The sequence below is a fragment of the Carassius auratus genome, chromosome 23 (genome assembly GCF_003368295.1).
Source record: "Carassius auratus strain Wakin chromosome 23, ASM336829v1, whole genome shotgun sequence".
In the NCBI taxonomy this organism is placed as follows: domain Eukaryota; kingdom Metazoa; phylum Chordata; class Actinopteri; order Cypriniformes; family Cyprinidae; genus Carassius; species Carassius auratus.
This window is the reverse complement of record NC_039265.1, coordinates 5,306,546-5,327,027: the sequence shown is the minus strand read 5'-3', so window position 1 is coordinate 5,327,027 and position 20,482 is coordinate 5,306,546. Positions and strand designations below refer to the sequence as shown.

The 20,482-nt window shown below is 38.6% G+C and overlaps 2 protein-coding genes across 4 annotated transcripts in view; both read right to left on the bottom strand.

Annotated features, from left to right (window-relative positions):
* Positions 1–373: 373 nt before the first annotated feature.
* On the bottom strand, positions 374–9,268 carry exosc10 (exosome component 10). Of its 2 annotated transcripts, none has more exons than XM_026199373.1 (25): positions 9,112–9,268; positions 8,837–8,973; positions 8,171–8,294; positions 7,759–7,863; positions 7,517–7,670; positions 6,563–6,671; positions 6,012–6,087; positions 5,818–5,928; positions 5,591–5,734; positions 5,198–5,388; positions 4,954–5,110; positions 4,276–4,424; positions 4,152–4,202; positions 2,602–2,713; positions 2,449–2,496; positions 2,267–2,342; positions 2,067–2,179; positions 1,794–1,889; positions 1,647–1,715; positions 1,433–1,526; positions 1,271–1,344; positions 950–1,181; positions 810–871; positions 660–727; positions 374–563 (listed from the first exon to the last, which is right to left on the bottom strand). In XM_026199373.1, the coding sequence occupies exons 1-25, from the start codon at positions 9,232–9,234 to the stop codon at positions 533–535; spliced, it is 2,706 nt and encodes a 901-aa protein (XP_026055158.1). In that variant the 5' UTR covers positions 9,235–9,268; the 3' UTR covers positions 374–532. The 2 variants fall into 2 exon arrangements, with proteins under 2 accessions (XP_026055158.1, XP_026055159.1); XM_026199374.1 differs by having other exon boundaries at positions 1,794–1,886.
* Positions 9,269–15,009: 5,741 nt separating this feature from the next.
* slc2a4rg (SLC2A4 regulator) overlaps positions 15,010–20,482 on the bottom strand; it is a 56,960-nt gene continuing 51,487 nt past the window's right edge. For both annotated transcript variants that reach the window (XM_026199371.1, XM_026199372.1), the window contains 2 exons: positions 18,727–18,848; positions 15,010–18,639 (listed from right to left, as the gene is read on the bottom strand). In XM_026199371.1, the coding sequence (XP_026055156.1) occupies positions 18,528–18,639; positions 18,727–18,848 (234 nt within the window). In that variant the 3' untranslated portion in view covers positions 15,010–18,527. The remainder of the gene's footprint in view (positions 18,640–18,726; positions 18,849–20,482) is intronic.

Sequence of the window (20,482 nt, the reverse complement as noted above, 5' to 3'; positions counted from 1 at the left end):
AAACGAACACATAGGTGAATTCCACCATTTTGCAAAAACACTTTCTTTTTTTCCTGATGTTTGTCTGTTTCGTCAAGTCTTTGCATTTTGGCTTCAGCTCATCTTATTTTTTCAACACCGTCTAAACTCACCGTCTAGCTCTGGCTGAGCTAGCTACATTAGCATGCAAATCATATCATTGCATTCGGACGGAATCGAGCGATTGGACGAACCCTGCCACAGATCACTTCAATTCATGAACGCTATCAGGACGCGAAGAGAGTTTCTACCAGTAGAACAAAAAATATCTCTGGAAACTACACGTCTTCCCTACCTTTTAAATTTGCAAAGAAAAAAAAAATTCTAAACATCTAAGCTTCAAATAAAAACTTAATTTAATGAAAAATGTTTTTAAAATCTCAATTTAATGATGGATCAAATACCACAAATTAATGTGTACGAGCACAGTCATGACAAATAATTCAGTCTGCAAATAATATCGGTGTTACAAAGAACGCTTTTTAAAAGGAAAACAAATCCATTAGTCGAAGGTTTATCTCTTGGGCCAGTTGTGACGAAACCCTCTGCAAACAGAAATAACAAATAGTTTTTTTGTTTTGTTGTTATCCAGCAATGATTTATTTCTTGATTCTATCTGTGTGTGTGTGTGTGTGTGTTACCTGTCAGATTTGTCAGGGACATAAGACATGCTCCTGCCTCCCACAGCGTTTTTCTTCGGTCCTTTTTTCTGAAAATTAAAGTTGGCAAAAACTCAGAGATCCTGCACAGCTTAAAGAGTCAACACTTGTAGATTGAAAACAGGTGAATACCTTCTGCTTGGGTCCACGTGCTTGTCTGTTTGGATCAAACTGTGAACTCTCTTTTGATTTGCCTGTGTGGATAAAACACAAGCAATGAAGACTGAACCAACAGGAAAAACACACGAGAGAACAGAACGCAGGTGCCTTACCATCAAATACTTTAAAACTTGACTGGCTGTAGTCAAAAGGTTTAAAGTCTTGTTCGGGAACTTCCGGCTCTTGAGCTTTTTTCTGCTTCTTTTTTTTCTGAGCAGGTTTTGTCGACTGATCGGCCACAGGTGTCTCACTAGCAGTCTTTGAGACTTTCATTTTTGGTTTGAGACTCTCTTCACCAGCATCACTGGCAGCTCGCTCTCTTTTCTGCCCAGCCTGCTTTGCTTCCTAAGAACACAAGAGCAACAAAACCTGTTAGTGTAAAAGGAAGAGAAGCAAACACCGCTTGTAAAGTGTGTGAGCCGGCGCTTCCTCACCGCTACTTGCTCCCGGACAGTGTGAACATTTTGCAGCGACTCCTGGTAGCTCAGTTTGGCTTTCTTTCGTTCCTCTGAAAGACCAACACAGACATTTCAGCACAAACTAATCACCTCAGAGTTAGCAGACTACACCGAGTTTCTACAGAACGGTGTTTGTACCTTGAGCTTTCTTGGCCTGTTCTTTCGCCTGCTGTTTCTCCTGCGCCTCCTTCTGCTGCTGCTCAATACTCTGTAACTTCCACCGGTTATGAATCTGTAATAAACACAACAAAATTAGTCAATATAGTTACATATCAATTACTTTTCTCTCTACATAATGGAACATTATTATTATTATTATTATTCATAAAGGTATGTAAAAAAGAAAGTATACCTCATAAATCTTTGAAGAGGGGTCATACTTGGCATTCTTGGAAATGTGAATGTCCTTTGATGGTAAATACTGAAAACGAGTGTTAGTGAATGAGTATGTATGCAGTACAGCTTGGCAAAAGGCATGAACTAAACTGAAGTACTGTACCATTCTGAAGGGGTTCTCAAAGGACCCCATGATGCTGTGAGCTTTTTGTTGTGCCACAGTCAGATGAGCAGGAGCTGCCTCCTCCTCATCGTCCTTCTCAAATACAAGTGACAAAAAAACATCCTCAACTCACACAAGCGCTCCCAAAACAAACTGACGAGTGATACATTACACACATTTACAGATCAAACTTCTGCTAGACGTTATAATGCATGCAGACACACATGCTGAACAAGAGACAAGTGTCTCTGTATTTCTTTTCAAATGTCCTACCGCGAAGAGGCTGATTTTTGCTGAAGCTATCAGGCCGTGCAAGGCCTTTTCCTCTTGGTTCATGCTTTCATCCTCTTCCTCTGAAAACAGCACTCCCGGTTTGGTTGGAGTTTCTAGATTTGTGGAGAAAATGTCGATTGGTGGTTTCAAAATAACACAAATCACTCAAATCACGAGGTCTTCATAATATCTAGACCTACCGAAAGAGGAGAGGTCCAGGAAATCACTTTCAGACGAGCGGGAGGTGTCATGCGGTCCGAATAAAATCGTCTGTGGCTAGGATACAACAGCAAGAGGGGCAGTTAGAAATAAACACTAACATAGCTGCTTCTTCTACCAGTTTGGATCCTCAGAAAACAATGCTGAAGATCAGTCAACACACCTTTCTTTTAGGGGTCATCGATTTCCTCTTTTCAGCAAGTACCTCTGCCTAAAAAGAGAGAGCATTCAAATTCATGGTCTAGAATTTCATCTTACAAACTGAAGTGAAACTAGCCGAGTCTATGAGTTATACAGTGTTTGTCTGAGCGCACACCTTGAGTAAAGGGGTCTCTCGAGCCTGTTTGAGCAGCTGATGAAGCTCATTGATCTGCTGGCGTACTAGAGGTGGAGTGGGGTTACAGCACGCGATGATGCCCTGAGGCTCCCTAGAGAGGGGACAACACCACATTTATTCACAGCCTTCAAAAGAATACAACATTTCAATAATAGAAATGCACTAGTCCAGTCAAACTAAGCTGACCAAACTTAAGTCCACTTTCATTCTAAGATGTGAGTCTAGGAGAGCATAAGTCTAAGTGGACGTCCTTGACATGTGGAGTCCCACAAGGCTCAATTCTTGCACCGCTCTTGTTTAGCCTGTATATGCTTCCACTAAGTCAAATAATGAGAAAGAACCACATTCACAGCTATGCTGATGATACCCAGATTTACCTAGCCTTATCTCCAAACGACTACAGCCCCATTGACTCCCTCTGCCAATGCATTGATGAAATTAATAGTTGGATGTGCCAGAACTATCTTCAGTTAAATAAGGAAAAAACTGAAGTCATTGCATTTGGAAACAAAGATTAACTTTTCAAGGTGAATGCATACCTTGACTCTAGGGGTCATTCAAATAAAAATCAAGTCAGGAATCTTGGTGTGATTCTGGAGACAGACCTTAGTTTCAGTAGTCATGTCAAAGCAGTAACTAAATCAGCATACTATCATTTAAAAAATATTGCAAGAATTAGATGTTTTGTTTCCAGTCAAGACTTGGAGAAACTGGTTCATGCCTTTATCACCAGCAGGGTGGACTATTGTAATGGGCTCCTCACTGGCCTTCCCAAAAAGACCATTAGACAGCTGCAGCTCATCCAGAACGCTGCTGCCAGGATACTGACTAGAACCAGAAAATCTGAGCATATCACACCAGTCCTCAGGTCCTTACACTGGCTTCCAGTTACATTTAGGATTGATTTTAAAGTACTTTTACTTGTCTATAAGTCACTCAATGACCTAGGACCGAAATACATTGCAGATTTGTTCACTGAATATAAACATAACAGACCACTCAGATCACTAGGATCAAGTCAGTTAGAAATACCAAGGGTTCACACAAAACAAGGGGAGTCTGCCTTTAGTTACTATGCTGCCCGCAGTTGGAATCAGCTTCCAGAAGAGATCAGATGTGCTAAAACACTAGTCACATTTAAATCTAGACTCAAAACTCATCTGTTTAGCTGTGCATTTATTGAATGAGCACTGTGCTATGTCCGAATAGATTGCACTATATTTTCACTGTTTTTTATTTTACTGTATTTATTTTTATGTAAAATCATTTTCTGTTTTTAAATGTTTTAAAATTGCTTCTTTTATTTTTGTTATTATTTTTCTTCATGATTATTTTACTTTCTTTTATTTAAAGCACTTTGAATTACCATTGTGTACGAAATGTGCTATATAAATAAACTTGCCTTGCCTAAGAGTTAAGAAATGTGAAAATGCTCACAAAAACCTAAATTACATTCAATTAGTTTAGTTTCAAGAAAGCAAAAGGCCTCACACGTGCGCAACTTTAAATGAAAATGTAATTCTTCTTACTTTGGAAGCTCATCGGCGATCTTCATCATCATGTGGTTGGGTAAGATATATCTGTGGAGGAACAACACTCATGAATCCCAGCAGCTACACAGTAACCCGTCTACTATCTGTGAGCGGACGTTACCCAGTGCTCTCATCCTCCTCCCGTCCCAGTTTATCTCTCCAGGCGTACAGCAGTCTGAAGGCCGCCAGCTGCTGTGTGTTGAAGCTCTTCTTCTGCTTGCGGTACAGCTCCATGTACGAGTCCTCCGTAAAAATAGGCTTCACGTATTTCTAAAGAGAAAGACAAGAGGGGCGTAGAAATATTCAGAACTTCATTTGAAACACTTAATCACTATATTAAGCTGGTTTCTTTAATTGATTCAGTTGAACTGATTCAAAGTCATTACCACAACAAAATAAATATATCGTTTTATAGTTTCTGTGCATTTGGGGTGTTAATTTAATTAATTAATTAACAATTCCTCTAATTCTTGTATGCTCTTTAAAACTTTTTCCTCCCTCACTTTTGTCCTCCTACACGCCCAGCTTCATATTGACCATTTAGCACTTCACATACAATTCAAGGCATTAATGTTTTCCAACAAAACCACTGAATGCATTACTTCAGAGTTATGTGCCTCTAGAAGCTTTATTGTACCATCCCAAAGAAGCACAAAATCACTTCCACAGACTTTTACATTAAATGTTCCCTCCTTTGATTGCTTCCATTGTCTTCATTTGTGAGTTGCATTGGATAAAAGCGTCTGCTAAATGACTGAATGTAATTGTAATATGTTGGTATGAAGAAAGCAGTCCATACCTTGAGCGACAGGTCTCTGCTTTTATCCCAGACTTGCTGAATGAGGGTGGGTTTGCCGTTGCCTGTATCATACAGGTCAGTCCGGACTCGATCGTACACGTACAGCAGATAGTGAGTGTCTGCCTGAGCGTACTTCAACATCTCATCCGGCAACGGTCTACAAACACACAACACACACACTAGTATTACCACAATGACTGTTACAGCTATCAGACAAACAGAATGTATTGAGCGTTGGGCTTACCGTATCCTCCAGTCTGCCAGCTGGTAGCGTTTATCAGAGTTCACACTGCAGTAGACTTTCAGGAGATGGTCGAGGGAGTTTCGGCCGAGGTTTAGGCAGCGTGCAGCATGATGGGTGTCGAACATGTTGACCACATAAAGACCAAAGTCCTTCTGTAGCCACTCGATGTCAGAGTCGGCCCCGTGAAACACCTGCAGGAGCGACATGTGAGGCATGCACCAAACAACATGAACCACAGCAATCATCACATGGCATTCACAGCACATTTCATATCCTTGATGTGACATTTTATCAATGAATGAAAATATGGTTTCATTTAGTTTCATACACACACACACACACAAATCCAAGTGGGTAAATCTATTAGAGGAGCATAGTATTAAAGTCGGTCACCTTCACGATGGCAGGGTCGGTGAAAGTCTCGTTTAAGATGTACATTTGACTGCGCAGCTCCAGCGTGTCTATGATGAAATCCTCCTCTCGTGTGGATATCTGCATCAGACACGTGATTCCCAGAAAGCTTCTGTAGGAGTGATGCTGTAAACAGAGAATTGGTGCGGATTGAACACCTAAAGTGAAACACGACGACTAAACAGCATGACAAGCTGAATCCGTCATACCTCCAGGTCCACAGCGAACTCCGACACCTTGGCTAGCTTCTCATTCAGAGCGACGAGCTCATCTAAAGTGTTGATGAACTGACAAGAGCACTCGGCAAGAGGTTTATACATCTAAAACACAAAGAAAATGCCTCAATGATTGAAAACACTCATCACAGTTCCTGAAAATAAAACCGGATGATCAAGACATTCACCTGGACGTCAGGTTTACACTTCAGACTCTCCGGCATGACCAGATGATCCAATTCATATTGATAAGGGTGAGAAAACCTGGAAAACAGCATTACAGTCCATTTAAAAGAAGACTACCATATTTTTCAGACTATAAGTCGCACCTGAGTATAAGTCGCATCAGTTTAAAAATACGTCATGATGAGGAAAAAAACATATACAAGTTGCACTGGACTATAAGTCGCATTTATTTAGAAACGAGAAAACATTACCGTCTCCAGCCGCGAGAGGGCGCTCTATGTCTTCAGTGTAGACTACAGGAGCGCCCTCTCGTGACTGGAGACGGTAATGTTTTCTCTTAGTTAATTTTTAGTTCATTTCTCTTGGTTCATGTCAAATTAATTGTAATAAATAAGTCGCACCTGACTAGAAGTCGCAGGACCAGACAAAACTATGAAAAAAAGTGCGACTTATAGTCCGGAAAATACGTTAATATTAAACACTGATGTCAAGTAACTAGCAAACACACAATGGAGCTCTTTAAACGGGATGAATCACATAAGTCTGGTCTTACATGTCGTCCACATGCTCCTGAGTTCTCTGCTGATGGATGAAATCAGCCAGCGCAGCAGGAACGTCCAGATCCTCCGGTCGCTCCTTACGGATGTGTTTGTTGGCAAAATCTAGGCATACATTTTAGAATTTGAACACATTACTATTTAATTAATGGAATTATTATATAATATTAAAAATCTTTGAACTACCATTTAAAATTTTATTTAATGCATGTTATTTATCTTTTTAAAACAATATCAGTATTTAACACAAATTATTTAAACTAATTTGAATAACATCAAAACTTTTTTGTATTATTTTTAAATTTTTTATTAGCACTGGCCAACAATTTGTTAATTGCATCCAAAATAAGTTTTTGTTTGTATAATTTGTGTGTGTATATAAGACAGACACATACAGTATACATTTTGAAACCATTTACATGTATATATTTACATAGAGAGAGAGAGAGACATGCCGGTATTCGGTAATGCGATTATATTACGGTAATGAATATGCACGATAATGTTATTGTGGTCACTTCTAAATACCGTGAATAATTATATATTACAAATTATTCAGAATTTCTAATGCATTTTAAGAAAACTATTCCCATCAACTGGTCAAAATCATGATTAATCGCATCCAAAATAAAAGTTTTTGTTTACATAATGGGTGTGTGTGTACGGTTTATATTTATTATGTACATATAAACACAAGTTTAACATGTTTATACATTTATACATTCATTCTTATATTTTATATTAGATATAAATATATTTCAAACAACATTTTTCTGAAATATATGCACATGCATGTGTTTGTATTTATATATAAATAAATATACACACATATTATGTAAACAAAAACTTTTAGTTTGGATGCGATTAATCGTTTGACAGCACTAATTTTTAAAGACTGTGAACATCAGAATAAAGCGATGTTATCACTGAGGGTTTCTCAACACACTCACATGTGGGCAGAGGCTTAACTGCATTGGGTTTGATGAAAATTTTGGAGACAAATGGAGTGTTGCTGTTGTCCACTTTCTCCTTGAACTTGAGCTGCGGCCGCTGAATGTTTTTAGCATGTAGAAGGTGAAAGGTCTCATCCCTGCGCTCTCCTCCCTGCAAGGAGAAGAAAAGCTGCTATCAAAACATGTGATCAAGTTAAACTAACAACTTCCCTCCAACAAGGATGAGCTGAGAGACGAACCCTGCGGTTCCAGCTGGACACCACGATCTTTGGCGGCTGATATCCTGCAGGCATCACCGGCTGCTGTGTGCGGCTCACACCGGACGCCTCGTCCAGGAGGATGCCCTGAACACACATCACACGGCATTTAGCAGGGTTACACATGTGACAGGACAGAAGAGACTTGCAGCGCGAGAAACTGCATAAACTTAGCCTCTATAGTTAATACAGTGTCTGAAGAACCAGTTTGAGCAACTAGCAGTTAAACGAGAGGTAATCGGTCTTAGATTTTGGATTCAGCTACATTTTTATGTAACCAAGTTTCCACCTTGAGTCTTAGAGCAAAATTAGATGGCTAACTTTTAAGACTAGTCTAAACCTTTTATGCAACCGGCCCCTGAAGCATGAATGTGTCCCAGTGCAAGCCTCGTACCACTTTCTCAAGGATGGCATCGTTTGAGTCCACCACCAGGTCAAACCTGTCCTCCAGCCCGGTCAGTCTGTTCCTGTCTCTCATGTGAGACCGACAGCCATGATACTGCATGATCTGACTCATACTGTGAGAGAAACACACACAGAGAGAAGCCTCCAGTTAATGAACACTAATACTAGAATAAACATCATAAAGCATTTATTCATGTTTCATACATGCAATGTCTGGGAGGACAAACAGAAGTTATGTTTCTATCGCAGAACTTTTATTTCTGTTAATAGTCCTATAAAAGAAAAAAACAGATCTGATAGAAAGTTTATCCAGTATGATATCATTGGAATAAGTATATTGTGTTCTTATAGACTGAATAGATTCGTATATCCCAGATAAGCATCTATTCATGAATATAAATTGTAGAATTATCTTATATTATGAATTATTCTGGGCCTATTGTGAGCTAGCATGCATCTAGGCATGTTTTATGTTTGATTTCTAGAAGAACATTCAGGTTAGGACTGCTTAACTAACAGGGGTTTCTTTTTAGTCTTCTATATTTAATAACTTAAAACCTTTTTAGGACCAAGTAAAGAAAATATAGATAGATAGATAGATAGATATATGCGTGTGTGTGCGTGTCGCAGCAGTGCTGTAGTAAGTGTGTTTCACCAGTGTAAGAGCTGGTCTCCCTGTGAGGCGCAGAACTGCTGGAAGGAAGGGAAGCTGCGGTACAGATCAAACTCATCTCCGGCTGCTGGAAGAGCTGCAGACGCTTTCGTGGCAGAGACCACCGCTCCCAGACCGTGCTGTCAAACACAAACCAGCGAACAGCTAACGTTACATTAACATCTCGAGCGTAACTGCGCGTGCACACATGGCCGCTATGTGTAACAGCTAGTTACAGCGCTGACGCCCACATTCACACATTCAAACGATCCACCGACCTTGACAAATGCATCGACATCCTTAAAACCCGGACAAAACTCCGATTCCTCCTCTGTTTCTTCACATGGTGAAGAAAGATCACTCTGTTTAACAACGGCAGCACTACTCGAGGAGGCAGCCATATTGGAAACATTAAATCGCGAAGATGGCAGCCTCGCGAGAATAGCTCTTCTTCTGTGTCAGCACGTGTGTCGACGTCAGACAATACCGCCACCTGGAGGACAGATGTGTGAGATGTGCAACTCCGACTCGTGGACATAATAAAGGCATCATTTTGTTGAAAAGTACCTCCAAAGGGGTCTATTCAGACATTGGGGCATATGTTGACACGAAAAAGCGACCTATACTGATTCAGATATTAATGAAATAAAAGAGATAATTGTGCAATCAATCTTAGCATCGAGTGAAAATGGTAGGTTAATCATAAATGCAGGTTGTAATGTGCTGCTTGTAATGTCCTCCAGTGCTCTGCACACACTGCTCTGATATTTACATCACTCCAGTGTGTTATTGTGTACATAGACAGTAAAAGAAATTGAAATGAGATTGCGTACAGTCTCATTGGGGTGTTGATGAGGACCAAAGAGACGCCAAGCTCTCCTGAAGTAAGAGCACGTCTCTGTATTGTGTGTCTTTTAGACATTCACAAGCACTAAAAAACACTAAAAACATTTGTTTTGCTTTTGGAGCAGGAAAGGTTGTCTTGTGGAACCCATTCGCATTCCTGCATTACATTTAAATAAATTAAATTAAATAAATGTATGCATTTATCAGACGCGTTTATCCAAAGCAACTTACAGTGCATTCAGGCTAACATTTTTTGCATGAAGAACATGTGTTCTTCATATTTGTAATGTATAGATATAGACAGGTCTGGGCAATAAGCTTCCTTTATAAAATTATAACAAAAGTTTAATAATAGGTCAATATAATGTTTATGCACTATGCAAATAAAAACCAGTCACACTGGTGCCAATGTCGTTCTGTTGTTTGAGAAACATTAAAGCTATTGTCAAATGTGGATTTCTAAGAGGCATAACACGTCATATTAATTTGTGAAATGTTTACCTGTTTGGTTGAAACACTGTCATCTGAGGATTATAAAACCCACAATTAACTCTGGTTTTAACTTTCACTCAACCAAAGAAAGGAATAATAATTTGACATCAAAAACTGCTAGCAATTTTTTACAAATATTTACAAAGAAATGGCAAGTAACATTGGCAAGTCTTAGACTCAATTGACTTTGTACACCGACGCATGTGTCATTCCTATTTTGCACCTGCGCAAAGCGCGCTTTTCCCTCCACAGAGGCACGTCGCTAAACTAGTGAATGAACTTGCGCTCCCTGGGCGGTTCAGCGCAAAAAAGGAGGCGTGTTCCGGCGCAAACAATCCCTGGTGCTATTTTGTTGTTCCATTAAACAATTGCGCCACTGACCAGAAAAAACCGTCTAAAGTCAGTGGCGCGTTGCGCGTTGTTCATTATGCTATTTTAAGGGCGCATGCTTGACCATAATGTATAGCGTGCACAACGCGCATATACTTTGCTCATGTAATCTACACAGATGCAACAGTTATTTTTGCAAATCATAAATTGTTACACTAAAAAAATATTAACACATGAGATGACGGAAATCATTGTGGTGTGCCACGAAGATGTGAAAAAATAGGCATAAATCTAGCTTACAAATTATTCAGGCTAATTATTCTCCCATCCCCATCCAACACAACTTCTCTGTCTTTCACGGCTCTTACAAGAACATCAGTCTCCTCGGCTGTGAACCGCTCCTGGCGTGCGCCTGGTAAATACGCCATAATAATAGCAATCCATAATGGAACTTGCGCACCTGCTTTTAAAGGGAATGTTGGATGACGCTCTGATTGGTTTATTTCACGTTACGCCCAAACCACACCTATGAATAATGAAGCTACTTCAGACCAACCCATTTTAGATTTGCGCCGGGCGCAAGAGCCATTTATCCCGCCGGGAAAATAGCAACAGCGCCGAGACCCGCCCACAAACTTACTTGCGCTTCGCGCTTTGACACTTGCGTTTCAGATCGTTAAAATAGGGCCCAAAAGATCTTTAGCGTACGTTTCACATTAAGGGCCCTATTTTAACGATCTGAAACGCAAGTGTCAAAGCGCGAAGCGCAAGTAAGTTTGTGGGCGGGTCTCGGCGCTGTTGCTATTTTCCCGGCGGGATAAATGGCTCTTGCGCCCGGCGCAAATCTAAAATGGGTTGGTCTGAAGTAGCTTCATTATTCATAGGTGTGGTTTGGGCGTAACGTGAAATAAACCAATCAGAGCGTCATCCAACATTCCCTTTAAAAGCAGGTGCGCAAGTTCCATTATGGATTGCTATCATTATGGTGTATTTACCAGGCGCACGCCAGGAGCGGTTCACAGCCGAGGAGACTGATGTTCTTGTAAGAGCAGTGAAAGACAGAGAAGTTGTGTTGGATGGGGATGGGAGAATAATTAGCCTGAATAATTTGTGAGCTAGTTTTATGCCTATTTTTTTCACATCTTCGTGGCACACCACAATGATTTCCGTCATCTCATGTGTTAATATTTTTTTAGTGTAACAATTTATGATTTGCAAAAATAACTGTTGCATCTGTGTAGATTACATGAGCAAAGTATATGCGCGTTGTGCACGCTATACATTATGGTCAAGCATGCGCCCTTAAAATAGCATAATGAACAACGCGCAACGCGCCACTGACTTTAGACTAGGTTTTTTCTGGTCAGTGGGGCAATTGTTTAATGGAACAACAAAATAGCACCAGGGATTGTTTGCGCCGGAACACGCCTCCTTTTTTGCGCTGAACCGCCCAGGGAGCGCAAGTTCATTCACTAGTTTAGCGACGTGCCTCTGTGGAGGGAAAAGCGCGCTTTGCGCAGGTGCAAAATAGGAATGACACATGCGTCGGTGTACAAAGTCAATTGCACTGGGTGCAAGATAGGGCCCTTTATTTACAATTTTGAAAAAGTATTTTCACAGTGTACCCTACAGGAAAAGCCCCTGGTGGCGCTGTAGACCTAACCCAGATTTAAGATATCCTTATTTTGTACGTTTTAATGGTGAAATATGTTTTTTATGTTAAAATATGGTCTTTTCTACCTGCAAAATAAGCAGAGACTAAACATTTGGGACTATCTCTCTTTCCAAACAGTAGGAGATTGTCTGGGAATCTTTTATTCTATCAGTATTTTTGCAATTCCATCTAGTGGCACTAGAGGCATCAAAATAACACTTTTAATTCAAACTTTATTAATGATTTGGGTGTGATCTTTTCTAAATAAATGGTTTGTTATTCTTCTTTACCATCAAAGTTGATCATTTTACAGCAAGACTTTTCAACATATACCGACGAGTTCAGCGTTAGCATCATCCCCAGGTATAATGATTTACAAGTAGAGTGTTTATTAATTAAAAATAGCATGTTACACATTAGTTAGGAACATTTCCTTCACTGTTCATGATCTATTATACACTATTGTTCAAAAGAGTTTGAAAGAATAAAGTACATAAAGGCCCTGTTTTTCTATTCAACCTCCAGAGATGGTCTTGAGGTCGCCATTGTCTACTTCTGTAACAGATACCACCCCAAAACTACACCTCTGCGCTCTCTGGCTGTCAAGTGTCCAGACATCAGTACCCGTTCAGCCGAGACTAAGAAGGTGCAGCAGGATTTGGCCTGGCCAGGGGTCCTGAAACGCATCTTCCCTGACAAACCTGAAACAGTTGCTCAGATTCGGGCCACTTTCACTGGACTTTATACCCTGGACGTGTTAGAGGAGCAACATTTTTAACTGGGTGCTGAATCCTGCTTGAGGAGATACCCTACAATTAGATTTACAATTAACTCTAATGAATCACTTGAAATAAACTCAAGGGTTAGACAGGAATCACCATCATAAACACACTAGACTTTAAGCATGCCAAATTTCTACAGACACTTGGAAGTCAATGGAACAGAAATTGTAGTGTGACTTTCCCTTAAAGGGATAGTTCACCCCAAAATGAAAATTACCCCATTATTTACTCACTGTTAAGCCATTCTAGGTGTATATGACTTTTTTTAAAAAAAAATACAAATGCAATCACAGGTATGTTAAAATATGTTTTGGCAAGGTTTATAATTGCAGTGAATGGCTGTTGAGATTTTGAAGCCCAAAAAAGTGCATTCATCTGTCATAAAAAGTGCTCCACACAGCTCGAGGGGTTAATAAAGTCCTTCTGAAATGAATCAATGCATTAGTGTAAGAAAAATATCCATATTTAAAGCTTTATAAACCGTAATCTCTAGCTTCCTCTAACTGTCGTTCACTTCTTCATTAGAGAGTGGTGTTTCAGTGGATGACATAGGTGTAGTGTAATTGGGGAATATGCTAGTCTCACGAGAACCAAGAATCATAATTATCTGAATCCTCCAACCTTTTAATTTTGTTTTAAACAAATCCCTGTTTTGTATTTATAATTCATGACTAGTATTTTGTTTAACTCTCTCCTTTGCACTTACGCATCTGTCACTTCTCACTTCGAAATCCTACATCTTCCACAGAGTATGTCAAGTAGCTTGTCTGCCAAGACCAAATACATTACTTTATAACATTGTCATTCTAAAAATAGAGTTTTCATGATTGAAAAATGAATAATCCACATGAATGAAACCATCAAGCTGATTGTCGGCCAAATAATAGCATAGAGAGCACATACAAATGATGTATTCTGCAAATTATTATTTTATCAGAATAATTTCTTAATTCTATTTTCATTTGTAATTATTTCAGGTAAAAAAATTCAGTTTGTGTATGATAATCTTGGTAGAGCACCAAACTTCAGAAAGGCTGAACACCATAAGCAGTATTGAGCACCACTGCTGAAACTAATATATACTGTATGTATAATAAAAAAATAATAATTGTGTGTTAAAGCTGATTTTGTTTTTAAAATGTATACTACCATTAAAGAAATAGGTAACCCAAAAATGAAAATCTCAGGCAATCCAAGATGTAGATGAGTTTGCTTCTTCATGGGATTTGTAGAAATGTCGTATTAAATCACTTGCTCATCAATGAATGCTCTGCAGTGAATGGGTGCCATCAGAATGAGTCCAAAAAGCTTATAAAAACATCACAATAATCCATAATACTCCAGTCCATCAGTTAATGGTTGTGAAGTGAACAAATGCATGTTTGTAGTAAATAAATCCAGCATTAAGGTTAATCTCATGTTGTCTCTCGCATCAAAATCATATTTGTTTAGAGCTGTTTTTGCTTGTAAACTGCACTTGATCTGTGCATATCTCTTACCTGATTTAGACTAGACCACTTTTTTTTTTTATTTGAAGAAGTGTCATTACAGTATGTCATAGACTCAAATGGTTAGAAATGAAAAACTTCTTGATTTTATTATTAACTTGCAGCTTTTTGCCTCACAATTTATTATTGAATGACTGGAGTCTGTGCATTACTGTAATGTTTTGATCAGCTGTTTGGACTCTGGATTTGGATTCTGACGGCACCCATTCACTACAGAGCATCCACTGGTGAGCCAGTGATGTAATGCTACATTTTTACAAATATGATGAAGAAAAAAAACTCATCTTGGATGGCTTGAGGGTACATTTTTAGCAAATGTTAATTTTCAAGTCCAATCTTAATTGGAATAGTATTTTCCAATATTACAGTTTTGTTTTTTATTCTTAATTAAAGAAAAGCAGCCCAAGCCCCAGACTTTTAAGTGGTAGTGTATATCTGCAGTGGAGACATTATGTAATTTCAATGGAATGTAAAAAGATGTTAAACTGGAGATTATGTTCTAGACATGCACTAACACACATAAAAACATAAACCTGCACAAATAAAGAAGTAAAAATCCAATTCCAATCAAACACCTTTCAGAAATCCATGTTTATTTCGATCTCCACACTACAGCCACAGAAATCACACTCTCATCACCAGCCGACCAAAAGTCAACACCAGAAACACCTCCATCCTCTCGTTCATTCACTCAACTCCGCTGAAAAACAATGCTTCCAATAAAGCAAGAAAGTACAAAGATGATACAAGACATGCATCAAATTTCCACCAATGAAGAATGACGAAAAACACAATGAATGACAAGACCTCACCAGTTAAACAAGGCCAAAAGAACTTGTTCTGAAGAGAGAAATCGCACGAGTTGTATTGAATAGTAGGATTATTATAATGATGTTTTCTGAACACTGAAACATTATGAAAATGTCACAAAGAAAGAAAGAGGAGTTTCTACACATTTTCTTGGGTGTTTAGCTTAATATCCTGGCTGGAAAGCAACAGGCAGTCAGTGAAGTTGGATTAACGGTGAACAGACAGACAAACTAACGTGAAATCAATCAATGGGAATGTGCAGGACAGAAAGACGCAATGATCCAGAGTAACGTCCCTCCAGCCTCACAACAGAACATACTCCATGATGCACACAAAACAATGACAACGCATCAATGCAAGCGCCAACTGAACACGAAAACTAAAGAAAAACTCTGAGTTGTTCCAACTACTTGACATGAAAGAAAATCAAAGAAGCTTGATAAAACAAACTCAGATTACAGGCGTTTCATTTTGTAGATTGTACATTCATTGATGCTTTTTTCCCCGTTTCCCCAAACCCAAAATATACAATGAATATATACACGTTATATTCACTACAGTGACATTTAACAAAAAAAAGGCATCCTCATATAGATTTTATATCATATCAAAGCTATATTTAAAGCATCACTGTCTGATTTTTGACGCTTAAAATCCCAATCTTCCCATGATTCATTTCCTATGAAAACCCCCCCCACAATGTTGAACACAGGAAACGATCTTTATTTGAATCAAGACAGTGATGTTCCCTAGAAACAAGCCTGAATGATAGTCACCTGCAGTCACATGACTGACGTCACGTACTGCGAGCCCCGCACCAACACGAGTCCGCAAAGTACCGCCAAGAAAGCTTATAGATGCAGGGTCAGTAAAAAAATCAAATAAAGAGCCCATCCCTGACCCGATGAGAGAACCATGGCGGTCGGTCGACAGGCAACCATTAAACAATTGCTTTTAAAAAACTTCAATTTCTGCGTAAAAAAAGGGTACATAAAAATCTACGTTTTGTGCAGTATAAGTTAGTGCAATTATATATTTTCCCTCTTGTTCTTCTCATTGGCACTTAGTGAAAGTAATGATCTTGAGAGGGACGCTCTTTCCTTCCTGACCTCTGGGAAAGACGAGACAAAGCTGCTCTAAGCTGTGATTGATGAATTCGATCATTTGGCATTTGCCCAATTGTTTCTTTGATTCCGGTCATTAATGGGTGAACTGCTACATTTTAAGTGGCTGTTTTGGTTGATCTGATGAAAGCTTAAACATGATTTAATTCTCATACCTTGAAGGTGAAAAATACTGCAAAATATTTTGAAACAAAAACTACCAGCTTGGGTTGGAATTAGAGTTTCTTTTTTAAATAATAATAATAGGAATAATTTGACTCTAAAATAACAAATGTAAAAATAAAAATATATTTTGAAATGTTTCTTTATATAGATACCTTAAAAGGATAGTGTACCCCAAAATCCCAATCATTCTTCATGTTGTTTCATACCTGTATGACTTTTTCTTTTGTGTAAAGGAGATATTTTTATAAAACGCTTCACCGCATCTGGTATTTCTGTCATACAATGACCCCCAGAACTTCAATTGTGCAGGCAAAAAATGCTTTTAAAATATCTTTTTTATGTTTCACACGAGTCAAACAGGTTTGAAACGACACGAGGATGAGTAAATGATGACAGAATGTTGATTTTGGGGTGAACCGTTCCTTTAAGATACAGATCACATTCAAATGTCCAATGATTGTCAGTGTTTCATGGGTTCACTGCAATATATATACACACATACACACAGCGAGAGTCCTGTTTTCCAGTACAAATATTTAAACACCCTTAAATTAAGATACATTAACTTGGATATCATGACTTATTTTCTAAGAAAAACATAAAAACAAAGAAATAACTTTTAGCAAACGTGAGTTTATGCTTAAAAACAGAAGGAGAAAAAAACTATTTGAAGGAAAAACAAGATTTTTTTTGTTCTTGCTTTAAGCACAAACACTTAATTCTGATAAATGTTTAAGAAAACAAGTCATTTTTTATTCTCAAGCAGATGTATCTTGATGTTTAGGTATTTGTATATCTTTTTGTGTTTGCAGTGTAACAGCTGAGAGCTGCTTGACTCATATTGAGAGGGTCAGATAGCACAGTGCACACCGTTTACATGAAGACAGCACATGATCACCTCCATATGAAAGAAAGCAAGCACAGTGGAAGACGTCTACACGTTATCAGAGCAAGCGCTTTCAATTACGTGAATAATGAGGAGCGAATAATTCCTTAGGAAGCATAATGTGGGCCGAATTCGCAATTTCTGTTTGGAAAACACTTGATTTATGGATCACATTAGACTGGGATGACTTCCCTCGACAGCAGATTGTCTGTTAGCTGGGTTAAAGTGCCTGCCCTTGAATTAATACTGTGGACTGACAGGAATAAACCTCATAGCTTATGAAGAGGCTGTTGATCTGTGAGGGACAGAGTAGTTTGGGTGCGTTAGCGCAGAGAGAGGCCAGTTTACATTCACTGCACTATAACCACTCGCTTAGAGATATTACTTTAGCAGTATGTGTTGAAACAGTTCTTGACTATTTGCTAAAACGCTCAACATGCAGTTTCCGATGCTGTGCTAAACTGTACTCTGCTTGATCAAAATAGAGATGGCCGTTAAAAAAGTGCTTGTAGGCAAAATGAAGCGGCAGGTCCAGAAACAGTTTGATTTGGAACGAAAACAAGTTGTTTGAAGCTTAAGTGATGATGAGTTGCTCGGTAAGTGTTCAACCAGGTTTAAGAGGGTTAACTGTTAAAAATAACACCCATCAAAAATAGCTTAGGGAGTTTTTAACAGTAAAAACGGCTATGTATAAAGTCTGCCACACTTAAAATCGTGAAAAATCGTTAGCTGTATTCCAGCGAACGCACGCAAAACATGAAAGTATAATAAACTGCCTGGAAAATCTGCTTTGCTTCTGGATTACTTAAGAAAAGCTCCTTTTTGCCTTAATATGCAATGCAGCAAAAGCTTTTTTTCAAAATTATTTTTCTCTTTTTTTGCTGTTATCAGTCTCAGTGTTCCACTATAAAAGCGGTAAGAAAAGAGCACCCCTTGTGGCCTGGAGGAATCAGTGACATTAAAAAGGCCACATGCTTCAGACGGACACATCTCAGCTCGTGAAGTTCGCTCTGAGAGTGTGCAGGAGACACCGGCGCTCAGTCCGTGGAACAGCCGCAATAAACGAGCACGTTTTATAGTGGGGTGAGGGATAACGCTCAGTCAGTGAAGCGCTGGCAGGCCTTCTTCCAGCGGCACGCTGTGCACCACAGGTCCCTCTTCTCCATGCCGTACACCTTTCGGCACTTCTTGGCTTCGCCACGCGGTTTCCTGGGAATGAATTTCACATAGTTTCCATTTCAGCTGTGACGCAAGGCTACACAAACATCTTAAACCGAAAGCATGTGGACAGCTCACCTGGTTCCAGTAGTGGGTTTGGCAGTGGAGGTGGTGTTGGCGTGTGTTTTGCTGACAGTGGTGTGGTTAACAGGCTGTCTCTTCTCACCGATGCTAACAGTGCGGATCTGAGTCATCGGGCCCTGCAAAAGCACTTCATGTTAAAGGTGATCTAAAGCTCAACCAAATACACACAAGTTCACCCTCTGGAGTCTAAGGGTATTTTTGGGGACCGGAGAAGTTTTGTCATGCCCTGACATGATTTTTTCAGCTGCTTATAAACATCTAAATGGCTAATGTCTAATCTCACTGTAATCAGCACAAACTGGGCTATAATAATATGTGAAATGCATGCATGTACATGATTGTGTTTTTGAGAAAAAAAAGAAGTTATGCGTAGTTAGTGAAAAACTAAAAATGTTAAATCATTTGAATAAGGTAATAAAACACATACAGAACAATGGTTCCCGGGACTTTTGAGAACTGGAGCTTGTAGCCTAGAATTTTTCTTTCTAAATGATGTGAAAATCATCTTGTTTACTCACTCACAGAAAACAATATATTGATTAAAATTTTCTAAGACACTTTTTATTGGTAAAAATCATATGCGAGTAGGCATTAACTATCTATTATTTTTATATATTTATTTATAATATAAATTAAAGGAATATACATTAAGATGTAAATACTTTAAATATAAATTTAAACGTAGACATAAATAAATTTAAAATACTGTATGTGTGTATTTATATATCCATAATATATATACACAGAACACGCATATTATGCAAACCAAAACTTTTATATTGGATGCAATTAATTGTGATTATTCGCTTGACAGCACTATATTATATTATATTATATTATATTATATTATATTATATTATATTATATTACTCTATAATAGAAAAATACTGTGATTTTTACATTTTCTGTGCCGTTTGTGTAGAACAATGTTAGTGTTGTTAGGGTGTTCTGGCTGATTTCTAAGTGATACATTTTCATGATTACAGTCCACGGCAAAATAACAGTAAAGCCCTGTTCACACCAAGAACAATAACTATAAAAATAACGATATTAGCGTCCACACCAGTGAACGATATCGTCTGTTTATTCTTAGTGCACGATCATCTTCCGCTTTAATTTCTCCAGCTCAATGTTTTTATAATTCATCTGCTGAAAGTGATTCCTTCAATATCGTTTCTCTGAGCCTTTATCGTTATAGCTGTGGTGTGGACTCTTTAAAGGTATAATTTGTAAAATATTTGCAGTAAAATATCCAAAAACCACTAGGCTAGCGTTATATATTTTGTCCAGCTGATTACTAACAATATCTCTAATGTTTTCAACTACTTGTAAATTATGAGAAAATTCCCATTCTGAACAGAGACACGGGGCAGTGCAGTCGCCTGTCAATGACTTTAGTTCTTCTTCTTCTTAGTTTTATTGCAGATTACAACCATGGCTTATCAGGTGCATACCGCCACCTACTGTATCAGACGTAATTTCACGACAAATTTCAACTAGAAAGAGATGCCGATGTCGCTTGTGTATTACTCGACGTGTGAGTTGTTTTTATTCGTATCTTTACAGAAAATGTATGCTTTTATAACGATCAACAAGATTAGTATTATGGAGCATACACGCCAAACGCGGGGCATCGCGTCTCAGACCCGCGCGAAGACGCATTTGATCCATAGTCTAATCGTGTCTTTGCATTGGCTTTGTATATAATCTACTCGTACAAATCGTTCAACTCGCGTTAAATCCATGATTT

Bases quoted from the DNA above. Each gene is read 5' to 3' on its own strand.
- exosc10 (XM_026199373.1), bottom strand. From the start codon at position 9,234: ATGGCTGCCTCCTCGAGTAGTGCTGCCGTTGTTAAACAGAGTGATCTT. The intron at 5,735-5,817 runs GTATGACGGATT...CTCTGTTTACAG, and splicing joins AGTTCGCTGTGGACCTGGAG to CATCACTCCTACAGAAGCTT. The intron at 5,389-5,590 runs GTGACCGACTTT...TCGCTCCTGCAG, and splicing joins CCGACCCTGCCATCGTGAAG to GTGTTTCACGGGGCCGACTC.